The sequence below is a fragment of the Acartia tonsa genome, chromosome 6 (assembly GCF_053477335.1).
Source record: "Acartia tonsa isolate MP-2025a chromosome 6, ASM5347733v1, whole genome shotgun sequence".
Classification (NCBI taxonomy): Eukaryota; Metazoa; Arthropoda; class Copepoda; order Calanoida; family Acartiidae; genus Acartia; species Acartia tonsa.
The window spans coordinates 43,252,666-43,269,604 of NC_137265.1; the positions used below are offsets into that span (position 1 = coordinate 43,252,666).

A 16,939-nucleotide genomic window follows, 5' to 3' on the forward strand; every position below is an offset into this window, starting at 1 on the left:
TTGCATTTTTTGTAATTTTAATTTCAACAACTGTTATTTTAACTACTATATAAATCAAATTAGTTAATTGCAATATAAAATTATTTTACCATTTTTACACCATGAAAACTTGAAAACTGCCAGTTTTTAGTCATTTTTACATACCTATATTTTACAAATATTATTAATAAACATATTTTTTAACAATAAGTTTTGACTCAACCAAATCTGTGATTTGTGTTTTTATTGTCATAAATTTGCTCAAAATATTTTTGGTCATTTATAAAAAAAAGGTTTTCCATTTTTAAAGCTACAAATATGAATTTTGATAAAAAATAAATTTACTGAAATTTTTAAATTAAATTGTAATGTTTATTGTATTATAAAATATGTATTTTAACAATCAATATATGATTATTTTTCAATATTCCTATTGGTAGTCTCAGAAAAATGGAAAACTATGTTTTAATGAATCACCCTTTACAGATAAATTAATACTGCTACATTTAAAAAATAAACTTATATAATTTCAACTAGTCCAAATATTTTACTCAATTTTACATTCATTTATTTAATGTATTTCATACCATTTTACAATTAAGTCATATTAAAGCAAATAATCTTGCCGCTGCCGTAAATAAATGTCGTCTTTGTAATTTAATTTTCTAGAGAAATATGTATAACAACCATTTTGTTTTTAATAATATTTTTATAAATAAAAATTACATTTTAGTATTTTATTATTTTGTATGAATGTGTACTCTAATAGTATTATTTACCTAATTTTGCTGTAATTTTTGTGCATTTTTTTATATAATTTTAATTCATACAGAATTATATTAATAAATTGGATCAAAATAGATTTGTTTGTTTTTTATTTCCAAGTATAGTTCCCTTGTGGATTAACTTATCCAATTTTATTCTCTAATACTCAATATTGGGGATATTGTCATGGTTACAGGGATAGGACAATGGATGATAAATTAAACTCCCTCCCCGATAAGTTGTGTGCGAAATAACGTTTTTGGCGGATATTAAACTTTGTAGGAGAAGATTTGAATTATCAGTCGAGTTATTTACACTATTATTATATACACTAAATTATACTATGGCCTCCCAGAGATAAAACACTTTTTGCCATTTGTTGTCTTTGTGATCTGATATATTTACAAAGCAATAATGTTCAAACTTTTCTACCTATATTTAAAATCAATATGAGATGAAATTTTGACACTTATTATTGGGGAAAAGGTTAATTTAAATTGTCATTGTCATACCTCTCAACTCCTGGGATAATTTTTTTTAAGCTGGTGTAAACAAACTTTTTAAAATTTAATATTTATTTTATCTTTGGAAATAAATTGGTTTTCAGGACTGACCAAACAATATTTATTAAACAAGGACGACAACGCTCATAAAAGATAAGATAAGATAAGATTTATTTCCTCTAAGGTGCATATAAAAGCGAAGCCCTAAAACGGTAGGACAAACGAACATTAATCAAGATTATTTATCAAAAATTAAAAATCAGCATATTTTTAAATGGACGTATGGACTTTCTAACTTTCCCTAAATCGTACCTAATTGTTACAGGAATCATTATGCAAAGCTTGAAATCGATAGTACAATTTAAACCTGTTTAAATTAACGAAAAGAGCTAACTGTACCAGACGGACGTACGGACCAACCCTTATTATGAAAGAGCTTCGCTTTTAACAAGGATAAAACTTTTCTCGTATTCATTCGAATCCGGTGGATAGGAACCGGTTCTCATCCATACGAAAAAAAACTATGTCTAGCATCGTATTATATCCAGCTTTCTTTGAATATAAAAATGTACAATCATAAGATTAAAACCAGTTTTTTTAGCCCGTGCCTTCAGCACCACGGGGCTAAAAAAACTGGTTTTAATTTTATAATTGTACATTCTATATCCGCGGAGAGCCGTTTATATTACGATGAGAGAAATAACTATTAAAAAGGCGTAGCAATTAAATCAAACATAAAAAAGAATATTATGATAGCAAAACAAAATATTGTGACTTTTTAGTGATCAGCTACACACACTCCCAAATTATGGGATTAGATTGGAAAGGAAAAATTGCCAATGCGATAAATTTACAACCCTTAATTCTCCATAGAATTCACCAGATACAAAAGACGAAACAAAAAATTTTTATGATTAGGGATTGGTTTACTGTCCCCTACGTATGCACCGAATCTCTGAGTTTGTAAAAATAGTTTACTTGGTTTTGAAGTACGTTTTAGATTTAAGTTTTGATGATGCTACAAAACTTCTCTGTTATTCCAATGGTCTCTTTGTCCGTCCCCTGGGAGATGGGTCTTCTTAATGGATTGCGGATAGGAGAACATTTATTGCAACTTTGGAATCTTTGGAAGATCTAACTAAAAATGTTAAATAAAATCATGATTTTCATTTAAAACACTTCCATTTTTAGCTCTTTAGATGACAACTTTTTATAAGAATTATTTCATTTGATGGATTTGTACAACAAGTGTTAATGTTCATTTGTCATACCATTTCAGAGCTTCGCTTTTATGAATGCTGTCATCCGTGTACTATATCTAGGACACACCAAAGGTAGGAACCATTTTTTTAGCATTTTATTAAATGTTTTAATGTAGTCATTGTAAAACACAAATTTGTTTCTAATTTTTATTAAGTTTATATTACAAAATACAAAACAACACTAGAATTAATAAAACTATATAAGCAAATAAATTATAATCATAGCATCACTTTTAATTTAACTGGCAAATGAAACAAATATTTTTTATAAATTAAATCTTCTAGATCAAAATCTTTTATTCTTTCAAATAGGCAGAAAATTTCATTGCAAAAGTTTTCTATTACATCTTCTTAAAAATAAATTATTGTGATTTATTTATAATTTGGAACTGGCGAAAAATTTATAGAAAAACAGTTTTTACTAACGTGTTCAATTCCTCCCTCAGTTGAAGGGAAAAGTAATATTTAGAAAAGTAAAGACTTTAAGGGGAAACTTATTTATCATTAATTGTTGTATTGAAATAAAATTTTATTTTGGTAACATTCGAATTTATAAGCTGCTTTTTTGGTACTTTGACTTCAAACAAGCATTTGATAGTTTAATAGTGGTAATAGTAATTTCTTTAAAATACGTCTTAAAAGAATTAAATTTCTTTATAAAAAAGACTATTTTTCCTACTTACTTGATTTGTGATATAACTTTAAATATTTAAAACATGACAATTAATGTTTTCAATTGGTTCATTATATAATATTTCTTTGTTGAAAATCTAGTTTACAATTTTCTTTTAATAACTGGTTTTCACTAAAGTTTTAAACTGGTTTGAGTATTTGTCTTTAAAAATTGTTTTTTAATCACTGTATTTCTACTTATGAAAAAAGGCTTCGTTTAAATATTTTTAAAGCACATGATTTGGTAACTTCTTATATTTCACTGTTTTAAAATTCTACTTTTTTATGTCCTTTTTTTAAACTAACCCTTCAAATAAAATTGAAGACAGTTTGTTTTATTAATAAATAAGTCTTTGTGTGGTTGGTTAGTTGTCGGTAATGACTTTGTTTGGTTGGTCTGTAGTGACTCACCACCCAGGCTTCTGTTGGTAACCACACATGCTTGGCTGATGGTGCAGTAGGTTCTGGTTCATTCCTAAAATCAATATTAATCAGAATTCTCGTTAATTATCCAACTTTGCTTCTTTGTGGTTATGTAATGTAAGAGTTGGGAAAGTCGGGCCCACAGTATATTGAATAGGCAGCTTAATGTATTGGCTTTAAAGTTTTTTTTTATCGGTGGTTAGATTGTTTCACCAATCATATCAAAATTAATTTTCGTTTCGTTGTTTTGAATGTTTAATTTTACTGCAACCCATGCAATATGTAGTAATGGATATATGTAGTACTTGGATCTTACACCAGATTTTCATGTTCTCTTAAAAAGTGAAACTTACAGAGGGCTAATATAAAGATTCCCCTTCCACCATCTTTATTCCATTTCTCCCCTCCTACTTGAGGAACGAACTGACCAATAAACGATTTTAATGTTTACAAGCTAAATTGACGAAATTTTCCCCCTGTCATATTTATCCAAATATATTCTACATCCAATCCTTCACCAATAAGATATATAAGATGGAAAGAATTTTAATGTTAGAGGTAGATTTGAAATCTGAATCAAATTTTAAGGATTTTTTTTTATAAAATTCGTTTTTTGTAGAATTCTTTATTTAAAAGTGCAAATACAATTTAAGTTAGTTAATTTTGACATCCGTGATAGGTGGATTGAAAACTACCTGCGCTCTAATTGGTTGAATGATGTACGACACTTAAGCTTAAAAGCGCAGATAGTTTTCAATCCACCAATCACAGATGTCAAAATTAATTAACTTAAATTGTATTTTCGCTTTTAGATAAAGAATCATACAAAAAACGAATTTTATAAAAAAAAAAAAAAAAATTTATGCAGATTTCAAATCTACCCATAACATTAAAATTCTTTCTTATATATCTTATTCACCAAGCTTGTATTGCTTCACTATGAGGTGTGTACAGTGAACCAACGTTCACACAGACATTGTATGTTTACCTGGATGCCTGCCAGCAGATGCATAACCCATGTGCATCAATGGTGGCAAGGGTTGCGAAGAGTCAGTGATCACTCCGTTCACATCACCAAGTAAACTTGTACTCTCCGGCAGAGTGTATTCTAAAATGAAAGACGACATTAATTTTTTCTCTAGAAATGACGTCATTTAGAATAAGTAAGACGATTTTTAATTTTTCTTGTTTAAATTCACCCAATTGATAGTTAAAGCTGCAAACATCACAAATTATAATAACATATCTACATGTTTTTTTGCCTAACAATCTAGCTAAAATTTTAGCTACCTCCTATCTATCAGTATCTAATTCAGTTTTTAATTAATTGTTTTACTGTCAAATTATCAAAAAAGCTTTAAACCTGATTAAACCATCAAACCATTAACTAACTTACTGACTATCTACATATATATGAACCTTATATAATGACGAAAAATTTCAAATAGGAAGACGACTTTCTACCTGATTTAACAGACTGGTGGTTTTGAATAGATTGATTCTGGCTACAATGATCATCACTGGATTCTGAGCTGGAACAAGGTTTTCCATCCTACAAATATTTTTAAATTAATTTTAAAAAAAACCTTGTACTTAGTTATTAAATATGACTCTAGGGAGGTGAAGGGGAGTCGCTGTTCAATTTTTGGTCTAAAAAGAATAAAAGTAAAAATAAATATTTGGGGAGGTCCTTTTTCAAGGGTGAATCCTCTTGAGAGGATGGTGGTATCCTTCCCCTAAATATTTATAAATCTTCCCTGGGAAGACAAAGAAAGTAACTCAATGACGCCATAAAAATGAGGGATGAGGAGAGGAGGAGTGGAAAAAAACCCTAAAAAAAAGATCGATATTCCCTCATTTTTATGAAGTTACATGCATCTTTTTTGAGCGACTTTCTCTCCTCACTTTATTGTTTATCGAGATCCTTTGGTACCGACAAATAAATATCCAGTTACTTTATTATATAGAACTGCAAAACATCTATACCTTAACGAGAACTGGAACGGCGACTCTCTTGGGTGAGCCCTGATCTGTCATAGCCTTCTCCTTCGCCTGGCGTTTACACTTGTACCTGTGGTTCTGGAACCATATCTTCACCTGAACAAAAAATACCATTGTATTACGATGCTATACATGTTTTTCAGTATGGCTGGGAACCGATTCTAACCTAGTGGACTTCGTGAACCTTTATTTGAATATAGAATATTAAAAAACACAGAAAAATCACGAAACCTTGACATTATATATAGACCGCCAAAACCAAATATTCTGGAAAATTTATTTATTGCATCGTATTATAGACAATTATTTAGATGGTTATGTCGACATTATGGCATGATTTAAAAGTGGCTAAAGCTGATATATCTTCGATATAGCTATGATGGCTACTTAAGTTGATATTTTGTCAGTGTACATCAAAGTGTACGTCAGTCGTGAAAATTTTTTTTATTACCATATATTCGACATAATTTAAATGTCAATAGGGAGAAACCAAGTTCAATAGTGCTTATGAATGCAGGGAGGGAGGGGACATTAGGATATTTATTACACTATTCTCCAACGTTTAAATTCATGTTTTTAATCATTTGCTCAACAATTTTGGGGAATGTTATCTTAATTTTGATTGGTTCACTTCATTATAAGTTCAGTGTCAAACGTTTCAACCACTAATTGTAACCTACAGAAAGGGTAATCATTGGGGATGTACATCAATCTATCGGCCATTGTCTTATCCCTTTAGATCCCTGATGTATGCCACTTAAAGAGGAATTGAAACGTAAAGATTTTATCTAAATTTTGTCTCTTTATATGTGAGTATATTTCTAGCTCCAGGAATCTTAAGGAATAAGACAATGGATGTATACTCCATATCATGGTAAACAAAATTACCACAACTATAGATCAAAATTGTTGGTGGAAAAGTTTGGACAATGATTGTTTGTACCAACCACTCGATATTTAATAAAAGTCTCAAAAGTTTGATGGCTATTATAACTAATGAAAGAACATGCTAGCGGAGACCAGTATAATTTGTAATCCAATGTCTCCTCCCTCCCTAACATTTTCATAATGTACAATACATTCACTTCTGTCTATCTATCTATCTATCTATCTATCTATCTATCTATCTATCTATCTATCTATCTATCTATCTATCTATCTATCTATCTATCTATCTATCTATCTATCTATCTATCTATCTATCTATCTATCTATCTATCTATCTATCTATCTATCTATCTATCTATCTATCTATCTATCTATCTATCTATCTATCTATCTATCTATCTATCTATCTATCTATCTATCTATCTATCTATCTATCTATCTATCTATCTATCTATCTATCTATCTATCTATCTATCTATCTATCTATCTATCTATCTATCTATCTATCTATCTATCTATCTATCTATCTATCTATCTATCTATCTATCTATCTATCTATCTATCTATCTATCTATCTATCTATCTATCTATCTATCTATCTCTCCCTGTATGCCTATGAATACTAGAATGACTAAATAAACACTTGTGTACCAGTTGAACGGAATAGATAATGTTTATTTTACGGATAAAGGGCGGGGTGGGGGGGGGGGTGGAAGAACAGTGTAGATTCCATGTTAGACCCTGGGGGCTCTAATTATATCGACATGTCACTACAAATTTACACAGTAGCTCTAAGTAGCACTAATGTATTTGGTTACAACTTTATTTTAATATCAAATTGTCGACAATTTTATAACAACACTAATCTTCAAAGTCTAACACGAAAATGAATACCAATATATTCATATAAAAATTATATATTTTTGTATATATATAATGTATCTAATATAATAAATATCTCTGTTAAACAAAGAAGTTATTTAGAAAAACAGATAAAAAGAATCAGACATTGAAAGTAAAAAAACTAAATTACCACTTTAAAAATGTCTAAAAAATAAAACTTTGCTGTTTTAGATATCTTAAGCAATTAATATAAGAATACAGACGTACAGCCAATTGCTTCAATATTTAGTACAAAAAATAAGGATGACAGCATCCATAAATAGAGAAGCACAAAGAAACAAGGGTGGACAAACGGCAAAAGTTAATTATGATGCAAATTTTCAGTGTTCATAAAAAAAAAGTGAGAAACAAAGAAAGAGAACACAGTACTTAAGAATCAAAACGATAGCATTACAGACTGACAGACATAAAAAGTGTATTATAGAGTAGCTTTTCTACTAATAAAAATGTAGAGAAAAGAATTTATTATAAATATACCAGGGATCTAAAGGGATAAGACAATAGCCGATAAATTGATGCACATCACCAAAGATGATGCACAAAATCCCCTTTCTGTAAATTACAATTAGTGGTTGAAACGTTTTAAAACTCAACTTAATGAGCAACGAATCAAAATTCACCAACAGTCCCCAAAGTTGTTAAGCCAATGTATAAGAAAATGTTATTATAATACTTTGGGGACTAGAGTAACAGCCAATTGTCCCCTTTTTCTCTGTAAATATGTTGTTTATATGATAGAAAAGGATTATAGGATTATAAATGTTTTAAACATGAAGGGTTATTAACAAATTAATACTAAAAAAAGGGATTATTATCAATGTTTTAAGATGTATAACATATGTTTTATTAAAAGCGAAGATTTTCTAAATTTACGTCTTCCTTACTTGACGGATAGTTTTTATCCTAACTTAATGAATGTATGAATTGACCTCCAGAAATTTTCTCTGCGAAAAGAAAATAAGTATCCTCATAAGTTGATCAGTGAAATGGTAATTTCTGGTACGATTGGGTAAAATATCACAAGCATCACTATATTTATGTCTTAAATTTAAAAAAAAATTCAATTTCTAATAAAAACAATATTATGTTTCTTTAAAAAAAAATCCAATCACTCTCAATATAATTGTTATTGTTCATTTTTATAATATATAAAGCTTTGCTTTAGTGAATGTTATTTTACTTGTCAAATATAAAATTAATGAACTAATAGTTCACCTGTTATTTAAGAAAATTACTGATATATAAAATCGGTGCCAGGGAGGGAGGTGGCATTGGATGTTAATTATACCAGTACCCAAAGTTATATTTTGATATCATAATTTGATTGGTTGGTTAATAATTTTAGTGTACTAAAATTTCAATTATACACATATCAAAAAAATGTTTGTTTTTTTAAAACTAAAAATGAAAGTGAAAGGTCGACTTACTCCACCCTACATGCCTGTATTTGTCCTCAGAGGCCTCTAGGGGCGTAGCCGCTAGTGATATTATATTAAAATGCTTCATTTCTTACCGGAAGAAACCTTTAATACCACACGTGTTTATAAAAATGGTATGTTAAGTTTATTTGCTTGTAATCTACTATTACAAACATAACACTCTAATATCTTAATGTTCTTAGCTTGTTTATATAATGGTCAAGAAATATGAATGGTGGTTTTCCTTAAAGTTCCTGGTCGAGTACAAATGCCTCCCCCCCCCCCCACTATTTTGAAGAAAAAAAATAAAGTATGGAGTAGAGGTATTTTTTAGTAATTTTTACTTTATGCCTGATAAGGTTAGGTTATTTTGGGTACAGGGCAGCCCCGTAGGGTTAGACAGTGCCCCATGCATTGGTTAGGCATACAACCCCGGCCCTACCCCCTTCAAGTACCTTATTTCCAATTTATTTTTTTAAAACAACGAGGGGTTCTGCGCAAATAAGAGCACAAAAATCTAGCATGGTTAAAAATCAATTATATTTGTCTGTATGTTATGACCATCCATAATTGTAAGTATCAATATTTTCCAGGGTGGAAAACTACACTAGTCCCAAAAGATTTATAATATCATTTTTTTATTATTAGACTCAACAATTTTCGGGTTTTACATTGAATTTGATTCGTTGGTTCATTAAGTTGAGTATTAAATGTTTCTACCACTAATTGTAATCTACAGAAGGTGTAATTTTGTTCATCATCATTGAAAGTGTACATCAATTTATCGGCCTTTGCCTTATCCCTTTAGATCTCTGATATTTTCTATATGTACAAAATACACAATTATAAATGGACGTTATAGACAGAAATAACATGTCCATCTTACTATCTATCTATCTATTTATCTATCCAACTAGCAATCTATCTTACTATCTATCTATCTATCTATTTATCTATCCAACTAGCAATCTATCTTACTATCTATCAATCTAATTATCTATCTATTTATCTATCCAACTAGCAATCTATTTTACTATCTATAATTTTACCTTATTTTCTGTCTATCTATTTATCTATCTATCCATTTCTCTGTCTGTCTATTTGTCTATCTATTGTTAATCTTATTTACTTTTGAAATACCTTTTCTCACTTCTAGACAAACAACATTATCAACAATGACATTCTCGAACACACACACACACACACACACACACACACCCTAAACACTCATATATTAACCTTGTAATATTTCTACAATATTACCGACTGACTTTCATAGCAGCAATGAGAATCACGTCACTTACGGTCAGACGAACGGACAGATTAGTATAAAGTATTAAAGGTGAATGAATATGTTTACTATCAGTGGATATTATTTGTCGACAATTGCTATTTCCCCTGTCATTTATTGGTCAGTTCTTTCAACCAGTAGCTCATGGGTGTATATCGGTTTTTTAGCATGCTACAACGTTCACTTTATTAGAGAACATGAAAATCTAGTGTAAGATCCAAGTAATTATACATCCACTTAAAGTCGACATCATTAAAAATTTAAAAACTTTTTCTGTTAAATGGTCTGTTTGGTTACCTCTATTCAAATAGGAATCAAATTTCAAATATTTCTGCAAAAATCTTTTGAAAAGGAATCACCATGATATCACATTTTTGGTAGCACTGCAGCTCTCTAATTGGTGTCTGTACGTACATACCATAGTCCGGTAGACTAAGTTATGCATATACATATAAATACAATTAACAAGCAATTCCATATTAATTTTCGAATATAAAAAATCTAAGTACTTGTCTAAAATATGGGTTTAGAGGGATAAGACAATGATTGATATAAGATGCACAGCCTTAAACTTTCTCTTATATAGACAAAAATGATAGATTAACCGACCAATTAAGATTTTAAAAATAATACCCAAAGTTTTTAAGCCAACGAACCAGCGATCGTATTTATAAAACCTTAGGTACCAATATAATTTTTAGAACAATATCCAATCCCTTCCTTAATTCTACCCTACTAATGGACAAAAGTGTCCTTAAATTTTTATATGGTTTTCAAGCTGTGTGTGTGTGTATGTGTGTGTTTTGTATTAGATTACACATAAATACACCTACAACAAGTGTAGTTATGCAGGGAGGGAGGGGACATTGGGCTGTTTATTACACTAGTATCCAAGTTTTATAATCACATTATCTTGTTCGTTGGCTTAACAACTTTGGGGACTTTATTGAATCCTGATACTTTGGTTCATGAAGTTGAGTGTCCAAATGTTTTAACCACTATTTGTGTTCTATTGAAGGGAAAATTTTGTGTATCATCATTGAGGGTGTACACCAATTTATCGACAATTGTCTTATCCCTTAAGATCCCTGGTAGTTATGTGTGTGTGTATGTGTTTGAATGTGTGCCATCACTTTAAAAGTGCATTAATGGGCCGGATCCTAAAGGGATGAGACAATGACAGATAAATTGATATGCATTCCCAATAATGATACACAAAATTACGTTATTTTAAAACTTTAAGGACTAGACTAGTGTAATAAACAGCACAATGTCCCCTTCCTCCGTGGCAATTACTCAATAACTTAATTGGTATTGTTACGCGAAGAAGACTTACATTGGTACCCAAAACTTTGAAATTATAACCAGTTTATACTATTCGTTTGCTAAAAAAAATGGGTACTCTTATAATTTGTACATTAATTACACAAAACCCTGTACACGCCTCTACCTATGACATAATATTTTGAATTAATGTTGTCTGATGCAAACTATCTGATGGTTATGTGTGCTTTTCAGGAAAGCTCTGTTCGGTTGTTTCTCATATTTTATTATTTATAAAATAAATATAAACTAAAAACTTCAATTAAATTTATGAAACTAAACATCAGTGGACAGGTGTCTATCATAAATTGCGTTAAAGTTACAGTAAAGATACAATAAATGAGAAGGCCGATAATTTTAGCTTAGCCAAAAAGATATATTAACACAATTTTTTTTTTAAATGTTAGTGCTTTTATTTTTAATTTAAATTTCAAGATAAAATATTCTTGTAATAAAAAATCAATAAGAAAACAAAATCGAGATTAAGTGTTAAATTTAATATTTTTTTCTAAAGTCTAAAAATTAAAGGGAAAAATTTAAATGTAACACCTATTGGCAAAATAAACAACTAAATTTAAAATCAAATTTAACCCTATAAAACCGGAATTATCTATTGCCCAAAAAATTCGTCCGTCTATCAATCTGAAGCTCAATATGGTAGTATCTGCTTAACTGATCGGGCTCTACATTTCTGGGAATATAACTACTAATCCGGGGGTGGTATTAGGCTATGAGGGGAGGGACACCCTTGCCCATGAATAAATGAGTTATTTTCGTAAATCCGTCAAATTATTTTACTTTTTTAAAGCTGAAACTATAACTGAAAATTATTGCACTACTTAAGAATATAATTGTCCTTTTGTGATAACGTGTTCATCCAATTTTAAGGTTTTTGGTTAAATGTCAAAGACAAAATTTTCCCCCTCAGCCACAATCCAGACAAATTTTCTAGAGAGAGAGGGAACAATGGACTGTTAATTACACTAGTTTTAAATTACGTTTTTTTTATAACTTTGGGGACTTTAGTAAATTTTGATTGGTTGGTTTATTAAGTTCAAATTGAAATTTGAGTATTCAAACGTTTCAACCACTAATCTTGCGCTACAGAAGGATTAAATTTGTGTATCATCATTGGGGATATAAATTAATTTATTGGACATTGTCTTATCCCTTTAGATCCCTGTAAATTTTCCCAGTGATATTATAAGGATAGGGCCGTCAACGAAACTCAATCAAATGATCAGCAACAAGATTTTGCCTTTGGTAGACAAACAATAATGCGAAAGAATTCAGAATATTAAAATTTTGCCTCTAAGAGTGATCATAATGGTACGATAATGGTTGATAAATTAATGTACATACTGAAAGATGTTAAATTATTATTATTGGTTGAAAAGTTTGGAATCTACTAGTTTGAATCTTAGCAATATTCAATAAAAGTATTAGCCAACGAATAAGATGACGTTTTGAAACTTTGGGTACCAGAGTAATATACACTCCAATATAACCCTTCCCCCCCCCCCCCCTAGTTATTTACGGGATATTTTTATACAGCGCATTTAAGATAGGTAATACATACGGACGTAAACAAATTATAGAGTAGCTGTATTACATTATCTTATTATAATTTTGGGGGGGGGGGGGTAGATTTATTCCTTGTCCATTGTCCTATCCCTGTGTACCCCTGATAATCAATTTCTTGTGTATTTACCTATCTGTCAAATTAACAATAAAGTTGTTAACACTCAAGAGAATGAGTACGGGGTAACATTTGTCCCGAGGTTCTAATTTTCGCAGGAGCATTCCTTACATAAAAGTAACATTATCTGTGTGTGTATCTTTACCGAGGGATATCCTTAACCGCTGGACCGATTTGGTTCTTCTTTACAATGTAGCTTTTCATGAGTCCTGGAAAAATTTAAGACTATTTTGGGGGAAAGTACTAGCAACCTCCCAATAGAAATGTGCTGTATATAGCTACTAGTATTTTCTAATAAAAGATGTATTACCCTAGATGGACTGTCAGACACATTAATAACAGAATACTTATTATATAAGGACAACATTAGGAACTAACTGCTTCTTTGTAACAAAATGTGTACACGTTCTACCAATAATATGGTCAAAACTTTAGCATTGCTAGCTATCTACCATCTATATGTTTATTACTATCTCTTTCTATATTTCAGTCTATATCTCTCTTTCGCCTCATTTTTTTTCTCATTTTTCTTCTCTATATCACCCTCTACCTCCGTATATGCTGAGCATATTTTTTTAAAACATGATTTATTGGAAGAAATTGTCCTTGTTAAACGACCATAGATGGTAGAATTTAAATAAGTCGATATTATAACATTGAAAAAATTGTCGTCAATTTAGCTTGCTAACATGGAACTTGTTTATTGGTCCTTTCGCTCATCCATTAGGAAAGGAAGGGATAGAGTAAAGGGGGTGAAAGGGCGGTCGCCATTTTAGCAGGCTGCATGTTAAACTTTATTAGACAATCCAAGTAATGATATATCCATTCATGAAAATCTGGTGTAAGATCCAAGTAATAAAAAATCCATTATTGCTCCAGCTCCTCCCTAAACCGGATTACCGTGTCAAAGTCATAGAGGTGTAAAATTGAATAAACCAAAATAAATGTTTATTTTACATTTTCTTTTCATTATATTTACTAAACACACACACACATATTAAAGGACCCACGGGTGACGTCATGTTGGATTATGGAAACCTGCCCACATTCAATAAAAGTATAACTTCCCCACCCTCCTGAGAAATAGTCTATAACCTTTCTGGAATCTTACTAAACATACTTACTATATGCATAAGATATGTATCATAATTTAACAAGAGTTTTAAAATCAATATACAGTCTAACGATTAAATATAATGCCAGTTTCATGGTCTGGTTTCTTTCCTTTTACATGATAAATTTTGTGGATCCACTAATATAAATTCTATTATACACTTTATATAATTCAATTTTCCCCATCTAACCTTCTTAACATGGAGGGAGGGGACATTGGACTGTTTCTTACACTAATCCTCAAAGTCTTATAATAAAGTTTTCTTAATCTTTGGCATAATAATCTTGAATTATTGAATTTTGATTAGCGCCCAAACGTTTCAACCACTAATTGTTTTCTACAGAAGGGGTAATTTTGTATATCATCATTGGGGATGTACATCAATTTATCGGCCTTTGTCTCATCCCCGCTTCCCTAATATAGGAGGCTTTTCTTTTTTAAACCGTGTCTGTTTGTATGTTCCTCCCGTTCAGTGGCGTACACAGGGTATTATACAAGGGTGCAGTACTAACCTGTGTGGGAGTAAGGTGTATAAGGCTTGCAAGGTGCTCCCGCTCGGGTGCGGATAAATATTTCTGCTGTTTAAACCGTCGTTCCAACTCGTAAACCTAAAAAGAAATTAAATATTATAATCAACTTGCTATCCTATAAAATATAGTATTAAGGTTTTTTTGTCTGAAGCTTAAGATTTCAATAAATACTGAACCAATCAAGTTCAACATTTTAGGTTTAAGGCTAGTTTTTTAGCTCTTCTACTCCAACCAATACAGAGCCCCTTGTAACATTTAAATTTGTGTGGTGGGTTTCCCACCTTTTTTAACACCTCTAGCAAACCCCTGTGTAAAAGATATTATGAACAAGATAAATCTAAGAGGTGATTACCTCTCCCCATATTTTTTTTGGAAATATATAAAATCCTCCCCCCTAAAATAGAAGACTTGGAAGTCCTAAAAATTTATATTGATAGGGATATCCTCAAAGTTATTCTATGTAGTAGATATATAATTTTAAAGTGATTGCACATAATATATCTGAGAAAATGTGTAAGTTCAATATTTAAAATAATATCTTTTCTAAGCCACGCCCCTTAAATCCAATATTAAGTTATGTCGAAAAAACTTTACTGAAATTTTCAAGTTTTATGGGGTTATTATTTTGATATTTAGCTGAGAAATAGGAGATATTGATCTGTAAAATACTTGTACCCAAAGTTTTATAAACACGTAAATTTGTTTGATCAAAAACTTTGGGTACTTTTTTAGTATCGAAACTTTTACACAATATTTTTTAACTACAAAAAGGGAATTTTGTCTAACATAATTGGGATGTATTTCAATCAATAATTCATTGTCTTATCCCTTAAAATCCCTAGCAAAAAATTGTACATATAACAAAATAAACGTTGTGAAAATCCAAAATTTGAAAATCCTCCTCTACACAAAAGAAAACATAAAATCTTAAAGTGTAATCTTATAAGATAACATTTAAATGGTGGATAACCACTTCCGCATATGCATTATATTATCAAAACCGCATACTATTACTACAGCACAGGGATATAAGGGATAAGATAATGGCCGATAAATTGACGTACATCCCTAATGATGATACACAAAATTACACTTTCTGTGGATTATAATTAGTGGATGAACACTCAACTTAATGAACCAAACAATCAAAGTTCAGAAAAAGTTCTCAAAATTGTTAAGTTAAAAAATAAAAAACAAGGATGACAACATCCATAAAAGCAAAGCACTGAAACTGTAGGACAAACGGACATTAACACTTATATAGTGTCAGAACTGAATAATCAGAATATAAATGTATAAGAGTTGAAGCAAATTTGTAAGTGTAAATTTGTTGAAAAACTGCTCGATACAGGATTTATGTTTATGGACATACTTACATTTTTAGGACTTGATTATAGAGTTGCTTTGCTTGAAACATTATACTTTGTTGTCCCAGGAAAAAAAAGTAAAAAAATCAACATGTTTAAAATAGAAGTACGAACATTCTTGTAATGATTATAGAGTTGCTACGCTTTCTAAATCGTACCTAACTACTAAAGGAATCACCATGCAAAGTTTGAAATCGATAGGACAATTCTAACATGCCTAAATTAACTAAAAAAGCTATCCGTTTGTGACGGACGGACGGACGTACGGACCGAGCCATATTATAGAAATCTTCGCTTTTAAAAATTAGGGGACTTAGAGACCCCACTCGTATTAATTTGCTCTTGTATTTTTTTTGTGAAAATTAACATTGTAATGTTTGGATGTGAAATCACACCAATTTAAATACTTTAAATGGATTTATCCTGTATTTCTCACATAAATCTGTGTAAAACTTTGCTGCTTATATTGTGTGAAGAAATTACTAGAGTAATAAGGTCCGTTTTAAAAGAGTGTAATATGGTTCCATTAAAAAAATGGTTATTAAAAACAATTTATAACCACTAATATTTTATATTAGGCTTAAAGTTTTATGATGATACTATTGGATGCGCACCTAGCCACTAAACGCTACAATTACTCTTATTTAAGTAGAAAACGGGGAATAAATAGCCTTAAAAGTAAAACAATTTAAAGGCCTAAACAAAGCTTTCTGAAAAGTATAACTTGAAATGTAAAGTGGTTTAAGAGATATTTTGCATCAAAAATATTGAAATCTATTTATGGTAGCTCTATATTCCCAC

At 30.3% G+C, this 16,939-nt stretch overlaps 1 protein-coding gene across 1 annotated transcript in view; it reads right to left on the reverse strand.

Moving 5' to 3' along the window:
• Nucleotides 1–2,642: 2,642 nt before the first annotated feature.
• Nucleotides 2,643–16,939, reverse strand: part of LOC145323116 (homeobox protein Nkx-2.1-like) — a 42,065-nt gene continuing 27,768 nt past the window's right edge. Inside the window, exons 9-13 of the mRNA XM_080165503.1 lie at nt 14,754–14,849; nt 5,591–5,701; nt 5,069–5,156; nt 4,593–4,712; nt 2,643–3,656 (exon numbers count right to left, since the gene is read on the reverse strand). Coding sequence (XP_080021629.1) covers nt 3,589–3,656; nt 4,593–4,712; nt 5,069–5,156; nt 5,591–5,701; nt 14,754–14,849 — 483 coding nt within the window. The 3' untranslated portion in view covers nt 2,643–3,588. The remainder of the gene's footprint in view (nt 3,657–4,592; nt 4,713–5,068; nt 5,157–5,590; nt 5,702–14,753; nt 14,850–16,939) is intronic.